The 13,490-nt window shown below is 34.4% G+C and overlaps 1 protein-coding gene across 2 annotated transcripts in view; it reads right to left on the reverse strand.

The window, feature by feature from the left end:
- LOC150098544 (uncharacterized) overlaps positions 1-13,490 on the reverse strand; it is a 610,245-nt gene that overhangs the window by 127,944 nt on the left and 468,811 nt on the right. For both annotated transcript variants that reach the window (XM_090405300.1, XM_090405297.1), the window contains exon 29: positions 9,493-9,683. In XM_090405300.1, coding sequence (XP_090261426.1) covers positions 9,493-9,683 — 191 coding nt within the window. The remainder of the gene's footprint in view (positions 1-9,492; positions 9,684-13,490) is intronic.

Raw genomic sequence — 13,490 nt, forward strand, 5'->3', positions numbered from 1 at the left:
CAATATTCATCCTCTTCAATTCCCTGCGCATAGTTTGGTGAGATATGGGTCAGGAATAGCCTTCATTAAATGTTATGGTCAATTGCTGCACACAGTTCTGTTTGTCCATAGAAGCCTTCTCATTTCCGAGAGATTGTCTTAGGACCACAGTTATGCCTCTCAGACAAGCAATATGGGTTATTTTTTATACTGATTCAACATCCAGGATAGCTCACCTTTTAAGAAACCAGTCATCTCTATTATTTTCAAAATCATGGCACTAGCCAGAGGGACATGCACAAAAAAAGTCCTTTATCAAACTCTCTTGTTTTTCCCATTGTGATCAGCATTACTGACTAGCAGCATTCTTATATAGTTGCCTAGAACATGTAGTAATGCACATGACAAAGTATTTTGCATATACATTGCATAAGATAAGAATGTCACCTGCTTAAACAAGACCACTGCTGTTTTCACCAGGGAGCCAGAGTGAATAAAAAGTAAGCTACAGGAAAAAACAGCATCAGAAGAATTAAAGATATGAACCATCAACATAAGAAGCATCAATAGAAAGAAAATTTGAGCTTGCAGAAGATCTGGAAAAAGTACAATGTAAATATAACTGGTGTTACTGAGACAAAGCAGACAAAAACAGTTGAGATCCTACTAAATAATAAATATATGATGTTATATTTAATCAATAACAGTCAAGGAAATGAAGGAGTAGTGATATCATTCAGACCAAACACAGAAATAAATTTCTTGGTGGAAAGTTAATTTTTGTGAATTTTGTTTTCAGCAAACTTCAAAATGCAGAAATAGACAATGAGACTTATTTGTTTGTGCCCATGAGAACCTTCTGTAGCAATAGAAAGTTCTCCTAAGAAGTGGGGAATTTCTAGAAATTTAGATAAAGCAGCTGATGTGAAGAAAAATAGAAAGTTGATCCTACTAAATAGCAGAGTAAGAAATGAATCCCACCTGGCATACATAAAAAAAAATTGGTAAAATTTGGAGAAAATGACAAGGCATAATGGTAAGTAAGTACTTGCTAGATTTCTGTTCAGAATATAGACTAGTCATTACTGGCACCATATTCCAACATAGAGATGTACAGAAGTTTATGTTGAGATAAAAACAATGGAAATAATGAATGGCTCACTGGCTGTTACTATCAATAGTAGTGTCTTCATGCTAGTTAAGGATACAAGAGTATGCAGAAGTTTTGAAATTAAAGTGATTATTACTTAGTTTTAAGTAGGATAAAGAAGAATATCACACCAAAAAGTTTTAAAAAGGATTAAAGTTTTTTTTAAGGGTATACTGCTATGCAAACATTATAAAAAATAAAACAGTTTGAAAACAAAAAACCAAACCTTAGAATATTAGTGGCAAAACTCTGAAGAAAACATTCAGCCATGGAGGCATATGGTGTGGTTGTATGTAAAGAGCAAAACAAGAACACTGTGGTGAACACAAGTTTAAAGAAACTCCTGGAAAAGAAGAAAGCATACAGAAAGTTCCTAGCAAATAAGTCAGCAGATACCCTAAACAACACAATGAAAAATATAAGAGAGCTAAGATATATGTAAAAGTTGCTAAACAAAAATTGTAGGAAGATTTTGGTAAGAATATAGAAGTTAATATTTGAAAAGTGGCAAAATGTTCTGGAGGCTACTGAACAGCTTAGAAATGGAGGAAAGAGTATTGTAAAAGGAATCAGAGATGATAAAGGTGACATGAAAACTGAAAATAAGGATATCTTCGATATCTGGAGTAACTACTTTCAAAGACTGTTAAAATGAAATAAGCAGTGACAGAACAGTAGTAGAAAATTTTCAAGAGGAATGCAAACAGGAGTACATATCAGTACTTGAGGTAGAAAAAAGCTGTCAAAAGCCTGAAATCTGGAAAGGTAGTTGAGCTCAAATAGAAGTTTAGGCTTGGCTACACTGCATAAATAAGAAGGGCTGGTCAGAAGGTTTAAATCTAGATGATTGCAGTAGAGATTTCTAGTTCCCATCTATAAAAAGGGAAATAAAACTGAATGGGGTCACTTAATGGTCAAAGCCAAATAACTGGGAGGAGATCTCTATATTACTGAAAAAAAAATGTTGGATTCAATATCCACTTAATTTGAATGGTCTCTATATTGCCTTTCAGGAATGTGGAGAACTGACTGAGGCGTCTAACCTCTCCAATCCCTGCCTGTCCAATCCTCACGTTCACATGATGCACTGTTAAGTAGGTATCTACTGAGCACTGAACAAACAAGGATGGGCTAGGACTTAGCTGCCCAAATTGTACTCTCTATTTTTGTTTAAACCACAAACACATATGATAGTACAATATGAAGGCATTTCATGCCAGCTGGGGGTGTTACCCAGTTAAACAAGGCCCTGATGTTTTCATCAGGGAACCAGGGCAAATAGCAAAAAGTTAGCTAGTGGAACAAGTTCCATCTCAACATCTAGAAAAAGAAGAATAAACCAAACATCAGAAGAACGGAAGATAGGAACCATCAATATAAGGAGTATTAATGGGAAGGAAATCAAACTTGCAAAAAAATTGGATAAGTACCATGTGGACATAACTGGCATTAGTGAGACAAGGAAGACAAAAATCATGTGAGATCTTATTAAATAATAAGTATAAGATGTTATATTCAGGCAATAACGATCAAGGAAAGGAAGGAATAACAATAGCATTCAACACCAAACATGAAGATGAACTTGACTGAAAGGCAGTTTCAAGTAGTTATGTATGCAAACTTCAAAATGGGGAAACAGACAATGAAACTTATTTGTGCCTATGGTCCCACAGAAGGTTTTAAGGAAGATGCAGAGGAATTTCTCGAGTCATTAGAACAGGCAGTTGACATAAAGAAAATGTGGTTCTTGTTGTAGATCTGAAAAGCAGAGTAGGAAATGAATCCCACTAGGCATATCAGAACATTTTGACAAAATTTGGAGAAAAGGGTACAGCTGATAATAATGGTAAGTATTTGCTGGACTTCTGCTCAGGACATGGACTAGTCATTACTAACACCATGTTCCAACATAAAGATGTGCACAATCTTTATGTTGTAATCAATAAGATATGAAATAAATAAGATGATATGTAATAAATAAAACATGAAATAAGAACTGCCTCACTGACTACATCATTGCTGACAGTGATATTTTCATGCTGGTTCAGGATATGAGTGTACAGAGGATTTGAAATTGGAAGTAACCATTACTCAGTCCTAAGGAGAATAAAAATGAATATCACATTGAAAAGACAGTATGTAAGAAAATGTTTAAAATAATTAAAGTTGAGCAGCTTTTACAGATAACCTGTAGACTCGATTATACAAATGATGTAAATTTTTCATGTAGTACTATCATATCCTGTACACCCCTTGAGGGTACATGGCAGGAATTTGATGATGATTATGATGACACTGAAGAAAAAAATGAAACAGACTGAAAACAAGAACCAAAACTTGGAGTCTCAGTGGCAAATTCTGAAGAAGACATTGATTGATTCGGCTAGGGAAGTATGAAGTTATGTGGTGAAGTTATCTGCAAGGATAGAAAAATAAGAATTCCATGGTGGATACAAGAAGTTAAAGGAGTCCTGGAAAAGAAGAAAGCATATCAAAAGTTTCTAGCAAATAAGTCAGCAGATATCCTAAAAGAATACATAGAAAAATGTAAGAGGGCTAAGGTATGTGTAAAAGTAGCTAAACAAAAAAGTCATAGGAAGACTGGTAAGAATATAGAGAATAAATATCAGGAAGGCGGTAAAATATTCTGGAGGCTATTGGAAAAGCTCAGAAATAGAGTAAAAAGTACTGAAAAAGAAATCAAAGATGACATTAAACTGGAGACAAGGATAAAGTAATTACTCCAGCCTAGATGGCTGGAGTAATTACTTTAAAATGTTAAACAAAACAATTAGTGACAGAACAATACTAGAATATTTTCAAGAAGAATGCAAAGAGAAGTACAGTACTTAACATCTGGAAAGGAAGATGGAATAGATAATATTCAACCAGAAATACTTAAGTATGAAGGTATAAAAGTTTTGCAGTGGCTACACTGCATAATTCAGAAGGTCAAATTACAGGTGAACTGGATTAGCGCTCTCATAGTTCCAATCTGTAAAAAAAAAAGGGAATAAAGTTGAATGTGAGAATTACAGAGAAATTTCTCTACTAAGTATTCCATGTAAGATTTGTGCAAGGATACTTGAAAAGAGGTTGAGAAAGACCGTAGTAGAGAAACTTGGAGAAGAACAATCTGGGTTCAGGGCTGACAGAGGTTGTCAAGATCAGATTTTTAACTTTATGACAAACAGTTGAGAAATCATGGGAATATGATAAGGATAAGTAACTAAGTTTTGCAGATCTGTGAAAGGCACATGACAAGGTGCCTAGAGAAAAGCTTTTTAAAACACTACAATTATATGAGGTAAATGGAACATTATAGGGCAATACATAGTTTATATCAGGGATGACCAACTATGTGTCCTTTTGGAACCAAAATAATTCCATTAAGACTTAAGAAGAGCTGCAACCTTTGACTGAAGCAATTGTATGGGAGTAAGTGAGTGTGCACATGGCGAGGTGGTAATGAGCTTGTAAGAACTGCTTTCACTAATTACACACCTAATTTTAAGGAGCTTACTAAGAAAATGGATATAAGGAAGACCTATACTAGTAAATAAGTAATTATTGTGTTTTGACTTTAAAATTATTTTAATTGTTCAAAGTAAACTTCATTTAATGTTTCAGATTAAACTTTTTTATTGCAGTAATTTTTATTAATCCTGTTTTTTTTTCTCTCTCTCTCTCTCTCTCTCTCTCTCCTCTCTTTTTTTTTTTATTTTGTTCCTCTTTTTTGTTGTCTCCTCTTCTCTTTTTGTTTATTCCTAGTAGATCGTGAAGAGCTGGGTGACGCGTAGATGTGAGCCGCATGCAGCTCACGAGCCATGTTGTGAACCCCTGGTCTATATTTAAGTTGTCAGTCAGCAGTCAGAATTGAAGGAAATACAGGAAGATGGTTTGATGCAAAAATCAGGGGGTAAGACAAGGTTGTACATTATCTCCACTCTTATTCATCATCTGTATGGATTCCATCATGAAAGAAAGTGGCATTAGAACTGGACATGTCAAACTTATTTCTCTGCTTTATGCAGATGATGCTGTACTCCTAAACACATCTAGTGCAAGTCTCCAGGATTCTCTAATTAAATTGAATAAAAACTGTAACAAATTTGGAATGAAAATCAGCAATAAAAATACAAAAATTATGAAAATAGGCAGAAACACTGAACATATCAACTGCATTTTGAATGGATAACCTATATAGAACAAGAAAATATTTCAGCTATTTAGGCACAGTTTTTAGTGAAGATGGGAGGTTAAATCTGGAAATAGACAACAGAATAAAAAAAGCTGGTATGGCGGGTAAGCAGCTGAATAAATTTATATGCAATAATAGAAAAATTAGCAAAAACATATCAAACTAGCAGTATACAAGACTGTGTTCAAACTAGTTTTAAGTTATGGATCTAAGAGTTGGGTTAGAAATAAGGCATTTGATCAAAGACTACAGATATGAAGGTTCTGAGAAAAATTAGGGGAGTGAACCGATGGCATCAATGGCAGAATCATATGAAAAATGAAAATATTAGAATGAAACCTGACATTGTTAGCATTCAAGAATGTCAGCAGAGCTCATCTAAGGTATAGCCACTTAAATGAGCTCTGCTGACATTCTTGAATGCTAAAATAGCAAAACAGGTGTTTGATGCCAAGATGGCAGGAAAGAATCCCAGAGGAAGACTAAGGTCTAGTTGAATTGATTCAGTCAGAAGTGTATGAGAAGCCTGAAATGTTAGATATGAGAGTATTGGAGTGCTCACAAGTAACGGACTAATTTGGAGGAAAACTGTTGATAGGAGATTAATAATAATCATGTAGTGCTGTCATAGTAACCTGACCACTCCTTGAAGGTACATATCAGAAGAAGTGATGAAATGATGTTTATGTACATCTGCATAAAGGTTTCTGATTTAGCAGAGAGAGAGAGTATGTGTATATCAGTTAATGATCACAATTTCTTTTGCAAAGAGATGGTATCTGTTTGGGAGCACTTTTAGGCTCTATGCCAGAAGTTACCTAATCCAGAATCATAATTCCCATCTCAATCTCTCCCATTTTTGATTTCTTTGGCTAAATGCTTTAAGTCAAATACTCAATTTTTGAGTGTTCAGCTATTCTGTCAAATTCCATAATAGTCCTTCAAGGCATCAACAACAAGCAAAAGAAAGCAAATAATTAATTATTGAACTTAATTTACTAATGTTTTGCTGGATTTTTAACTGGCATTTTCAGAGCACAAATTAGAAATGTGGTAAGATATGTAGCACTTGATTAAGTTGTTGCAGAAACAATTCAAACTGCAAATGAAAAGCAACCAGTGTCCTAACAAGGCATCCTCTCATATCATGACAAACAGAGTTAATTCAGAGAAGTCAAGCTAAATATAGTCTAAGTATGATTGTTTTCCAGATCTTAGGACAATTAATGCAGCCATACTTATTGAGGTCAGGAGAAATGTTTCATACCTGAAGCTGATTCTAAAAAAATTTCAGACTTTTAGTGTATTCTATACAGTAGTTGTTTTCTTTCATTTAATCCTGTGTGAAGGAATATATATTCCAGAGTATGGTTTGCCAGTCCTGTCTTGCCTTACAGATGATCACAAATGTAGTTTTGATGTTTTCAAGGAAGATGTAAACAGATCTACTAGTCTGTTCAAAGTAGGCTAAGTTGTAAACAGAAGGAACCTTATATACAGATATAGGGATGTGAACAGTTTTGTTGTGATCTTGAGTGTCAGGTGTGGCAGAGGTTGTGGGACATACAGCATTTTTCATATTTTGTAGGGGGTTGTAGCCATTGACTTAAAAAATATTAGGAAGATAACTAAGTTTTGTGGCAAAGGCTGTGTCATTAAAATAAACAGCTCTAGCTCTTTTTTTGTATAAGTGGTTTGAGGATACCATACTGTTGGGATGGATGGTAGTGTTGCTTATGTAACTATCTTCCAGTGTGTGTAGAATTACTATAAATAGAAAAAAGATAATGGATATTAGTGATGCAACTAGTGCATGTGTCTAGAAAAGTATGACAATTGTTTGTTTCTTTTTTTGTGGTGAAATATATTTTTTGGATGTTAGCTGTTTAAAGTATTTAATATGTGCAAACATATTTAGTTTGTACAACTGTGGCACTTAATTACATTGTTTCCAAAACAATTCAGATTGTAACTGAAAAGGAACCAATGTCCTAACAAGGCACCCTCTAGGAGTAGGATTTGGAGAAGTCAAGTTGAATGTAGTCTCAGAATGACAGACCACCACACACACACACACTTCTTCATCCTATAGTTGATAACATAGATAACTTACCCATAAACTTGCCAAGCAGTTAGCAAAATGACTTTTCTCCATCACTGGCAACTCATCCTTCTTCATTAAAAAATTCTACTTGCTTTAAATCCTCAATAATAATAATAAAAACTCTTAACCTAAAAAATTCAAGCATCATTATCAGCTTTGATATTACTTCATTATTTACCAGTGGACCTCTGATAGAATCTGTGCTCTGAGGAAGCTTGTTTTTGAAATCCAGACAGGAATATCTCTTTATAATGGTCAACATTGTTGAGAAGGAGTAAGTCTTGACTTAATAATCTGCTCACATTTTATAAAGTCCCAACTGAGTTAAATGAAGGAAATGACTACTCAGTTATACTGCTGAACTTTGCAAAGGCAAATTGAGTTGCCTGATGTACAGATATCAAAGAGTGGCATATGAGGGAGGTAAGTCTGGGAAAAGGTTGATGACTAGCGGTGTACCACTGGCCTCAGTACTTGGTCCTCTGTTGCTTAATTTGTACATCAATCATATAGCAAATGATTTATGTGGAAATATTTGACTGTTTGCTGATGATGTAAAGCTAGCATGATAAAGTGGAGATTCTGCAGGATGACTTACATGGACCTGCAGCATGGACAAAAGTAAATGGCACACAGCTTAAATAATCAAGTGTAAGGTCATGTACTCTGGGATGAAGAGATCACAAGTCAGTTGCAGGAAACTGATGAGACCAGAAATTTGGGAGTAATTGATTGTGGACAGGGAGTTGAAGTACAAAGGTCACATCACAAAGGTGGCCAAATCAATTATCCTCAATTATACAACATTATCCTCTACACATGACAAGTAGAGGATAATGAGATTGTAGTCCCCTTTATAAGGCTATATTGGATCCTCTTTATTACTGTAGAGAGGATAGGTCCAGAGGTGAGTGATGAAGACTGTGAAAGGTCTATGGAATGCTCCCTAGAAAGTATGTTAAAGGTTTGTGGGGTTCAAAAACTAGCTAATAAGGAAAAAATAAAATAAATATAAGTGACTAAAGGGAGTTTTATAGGATTGATGCTAAAGACTTTTTAAAATACATGGGTAGGAAGGAAAATAACAAGGGGTCATACCTGGAAATTGTATAAGAGTGTAGTTAGGAAGGATATCAGGACTAGATTTTTGCTTGGAGGATGGTGAATAGGTGGAATGGATTGCCAGAGGTGGTTGTGAGCACTTCATTATTGAATGAGTTCAGGGAGATGTATGATAAGTATTGCATAAACAACAGAGTAGGTCTTCCATGATGAGTCTTTGAATCTGTGGATATACCTGAGAAATAATAATAAAAAATGATAATAATAATAATAATATTATACGAAAGTAGTGGTTCTAAAGGCTGAAGCAAGATAAGCTAAATTTTATATTTATTGTAGTGATATTGTGTAGATTTAAAGTGAATTTCATTGTCTGAGAGCTGAAATTAATGCAGTGTTCAATAATGCTTCAATAAGGCTAATTTCTGTGTATATTCACTGTTTCAAGACAAGATGCTTTGAGAATGAGGTCATCATATACTGTAGATTGACACGAAAGTTAAATAATATAAACAGAATGGATTTTTCAAGAACGAGATGTTGCAGATGTAGGAAAGGCTCACTTCTCCCTTTGCAGATGCAAAGGGAGAAGTGAGCAAGTAGAGACTGCTTCTGTATTGCATATTGCACTCTTTTTATATACTTTATGACTACTGCTAGTTGGCATTCTTAGATAAGGTCCAACTTCAAACTGACTTTTCTACCTCTTTTATTCCTTTTATGAATGTGTAATGAAAATAACTCACAATTCTGTGATCCTGAAATTTTATATAACTAAATTCAAACAATTACCAGGTATTTATTCAAAAAAGTTATATCTGAATAATACCTGACAAATATACTTTTATGTTACAATGAGAAAAGTGGTGTTAAACACACACACACACACACACACACACACACACACACACACACACACACACACACACACACACACACACACACACACACACACACACAGTATAGAGAGAATATGTTTATTAATGCCAAACTTACAAATAACTTTTTGACTGGAACTGTTATAGACATATTTGTTTTTTCTCTCAGAGGAATCTACTATTTTTAAAGCTCTTTTTTCCATTTCTCTGACAGTTGCTTCTTCTTCATCCAACTTTTTCTGCCAGTTCAAAAGATGTTCTACATCTTTTTTTCGCTGCAACAACTTCTGTTCTCTTTTGGTTAAATACCTGTAAACATTTGTATAAACAAAATATATAGGCACTGATTCACATGGAACATGAATCATTTTAACCACTCAGTTATATATATATATATTGTGTAGAGTATATTTTATTTATTTATTGTGTAGAGTATATTTTATTTATTTATTGTGCAAAATATTTCTATTTCTAATATTTCAACAGGAACTAAGAATTCTACAAAAGTAATAAAGTGGTATAAAAAGTTTTAAGGTCACTTTAGTTTCAAAACCAATAATTAAAAGTTAACTCTATAATTCAGAGAACAGAATGTAAATTTTAATGTTCTGCATGGTGTGCCCCATTATTCCTTAGATATTCCATAGGTATTGATTTGTATACTGAATGAATAAGGATGGGTTAGCAAATCTGGGACATGTCCCTCCCCATAAAATTTTAATCTTATTGATGGAAACTATACATAGATCATGATAGCATAAAAGATTCCATTAATAAGATTAAAAGTGATAGAGGACCAAAATTTAAAACAAGTTAGGACAGTGTCAGGTTAGATGCTTCTGTTATTCAAGCAACCTTACCTTAAACGAATTAAGTTAGGCAACATTAAAGTAAGCATTAAAAAAGAAATGAAAAGAAGTGGAGCTCACAAAGGAATTAGAGAAATACCACGTTGATATAACTGGCATAAAAAGCCTAAAACAGATGGGATTCTTCTAAATAACCATGAGATAGTTCTTTCAGGCAATAGGGTTCAATCAAAGGATAGGATTCAATATGATACTAAATATGACAACAAACTTCATGAATGGGAGCCAATTTCAAATGAAGTAAGCAAAATTTCAAAATGGGAAACTAGATGAGAATTATTTGTATCCAAGATTATTCAGAAGGTTTTAGTAAGAAAGAAATCAAGGAAATTTTCAAATCATTAGACAAGTAGCTGTATAGAGAAAAAGCTGGTTCTCCTTAAACACCTAAATAGATGAGTAGAATATTTTCTTGTTTAATTTTCTTTTTTTTTTTATAAGAAACACTTTTACTTATAGAAAATGCTCCTCACATGTCTCACTTTAAGTGAGATGTGAGGAGCATTCCCTATAAGCGAAAGTCAGTTTTTAATGGATGAAGTTCTTCAGTATTTTCGTTGTTTCATAAGTAGGTCAGAGCTGCCTTACTTATTTTGGAAGGGGAAACATCAGAAGTTGCCTGATCTTCTGATGTTAGTGTCAGCATGCAACAAACAATGTCTTTCACAGCTAACCATGACAATATTAAATTTGCATACAATATCAGTCACACATCACACTGCTTTCAGTTTGTTCAATGATGCAAAGTTTCATAATTAAATCCTTTCCTTTATGGTTTTATTTGTATGGGGTTCCTCCTACTCCTTGACAATCCCTTCATTTCCTAACCAATCTCTCCAACCCCAGGTGTTGGAGAGATTGGTTAGGAATAGAATACAGGATTGGGTTGATTGACATAGCATTCTTTATGATGGTAAGCATGATTTGTAAAGGGCAGGTCCTGTTTTAGCAATTTACTTGCATTTCATGATAGGGTAATGGGTGTGTTAGATAAGCGAGAATCATATACAGTGATATTTTTTGAAAGTTTTTCCATTGGTTATACTATAAATTAAAGACGGCAAGAAATGATATTCTCAGTTTCATCCCTTATCCAAGTTTAAGCAAACAAAGTTTGCATGTGAAGTAATTTCACAAATAGATTACTTATATACAGACACTAATGACTTCACATCAATTGTCTTAGTATCCCATAATACAATGCACATATCCTTATGGAGATGCATAATGTTATGTATTATGGGAAATGCAACTACCCAAACCAGTTTCGACCTTTATTGAGGTCTCATCAGTAGGAGCCATACCCATGTGTGATATCAAGGTTGATGTAATGCAGAACTCATATTTCCATACATACAAATAGTCAAAAGGTGTCACACCTTATTACTAAAATACTCTGCATTAGAGGCAGACAGATGTTGAAAATTTTTTTAACATCTGTGATAATGAAGATTGTGATTGGAGATTGGCTCTCTGAATGATACCTGCAGGTTGTGCATGATGGAGCAGCATCTCAAAACTGGAGGGTAACTAGTGATGTACCCAGGGTTCTGTTTTTGGACCACTGCTGTTTAATTTGTTTGTAAACGATATATCATGTGGACTGACTGGGGATCTTCAGCTGTTTGCTGATGATGCAAAGTTGAAAGGAATTATAAGTAGCACCGCTAATGTTAATTCCCTTCAGGAAGATTTGAATAGACTTATACTTGGACAAACGACTGGGTTATTATTTTTATATCAATAAGTGCAAGGTGTTGCATTTTGGAGTGCAAAAATATAAGGCTGTGTACTACATCGATGGTGTCATACTGCAGGAAATGGATGAGATTAGAGATTTGGGAGTGATGGTTGACAGTAGACTGAAGTTTAGAGGACATATTGCTAGTGTTGCAAAGGCTGCACATCGTAGTACTGCTATGATAATTACTCTAACATGTAGGGATAGGAAAGTGGTTGTGCCACTGTATAAAGGTCAGATCATGCTTGGACTATTGTGTGCAAATCTGGTCACCTGGTTTTCAGTGTGATGTGGAGACAACGGAGAAGGTCCAGAAGCAAGTGACTAAGATAATATCAGGGCTTTGGACTGCTGGCTGGAGAGAAGTTGAACAAATGTGGATTGCAGAGTTTTGTGGATAGGAGGAAAAGAGGTGATATGATAGAAACATTTAACTTAGTGAGAAGAATTTATAAGATTAATCCAGATGAGATTATAAAAAGAGTAGAAGGTGAGAGGGGAAAAACCAGAGATTATCCCAAGTTATGCAAGAGTGTGGTGAAGAGGGATGTGAGGAATAGATTTTTTTTACATCTAGAATGGTCGGTGAATGGACCACATCACCAGAATGTATTGTTAATTCAAGGAGTGTTAAGGATTTTAAGATCTGGTATGATAAATATGTTGTCAGTTAAATGAACTTCCCACAATGAGTTTGTCGACTCCATGGGGAGAGTGCAATAATGATAATAAAAGTGGTCATAAACCTGAATGTTAATCTCAGCTCTTGCTTTATGCAAATAATGTTATACTCCTAATAAATCTGGTAAAATCTGCAGGATTCCCTATCTAAACTGAATAATCTGTAATAAATTTGGTATGAAAATCAACAACAAAAACACAAAGACTAAGCATTTTTGCTAGGATGGTGGGTAAAAGACCAGAGGAGGGCCAAGATGTAAGTGGACTGATACAGTAAGAAGTGCCTTAGAACAGTGTTTCTCAAACTTTTCTGGCTGTGGTCCATTTAGACAAGGTATATATATATATATATATATATATATATATATAACTCAGCAACCTGCTAGTTCCTATATCTCGCTCTTTAATGATAGGTCATATATTTTTACCACTAAAGGTGAGACTTCATATGCCTCTTAAGTGCAAAATTGTGGGGCAGATATCACAACATACAAAACCTTAATCTTTTTAGTGAAAAGTTAAGGTAGGAATGAGATATATACTATGAATTATGTCAAAAAGTGAGCCACTTCTGAAGTATTTAATTCTTTATTCAAGCATTTGTTCAGACATTCAAGGAATTGTCCTGGCAGGGATGGTATTTTTTTGCTGGCCTGGTTGGCCAAGTGGTTAGCGTATCCACTCTCCAGTCAAAAGGCTGTGGATTCGAATCTCGTAAAACAAAAAAAAGACTAAATGGTAAAAAAAAAAAAAAAAACTGAAATGCATGCACCTGTTAATTATAGGCAATAAAAAAAAAACCAACATATATCATAACAGACACAA

The sequence above is a fragment of the Typopeltis vanoorti genome, chromosome 15 (assembly GCF_054136105.1).
Source record: "Typopeltis vanoorti isolate ZY-2024b chromosome 15, IOZ_Tvanoo_1.0, whole genome shotgun sequence".
Lineage (NCBI taxonomy): Eukaryota > Metazoa > Arthropoda > Arachnida > Uropygi > Thelyphonidae > Typopeltis > Typopeltis vanoorti.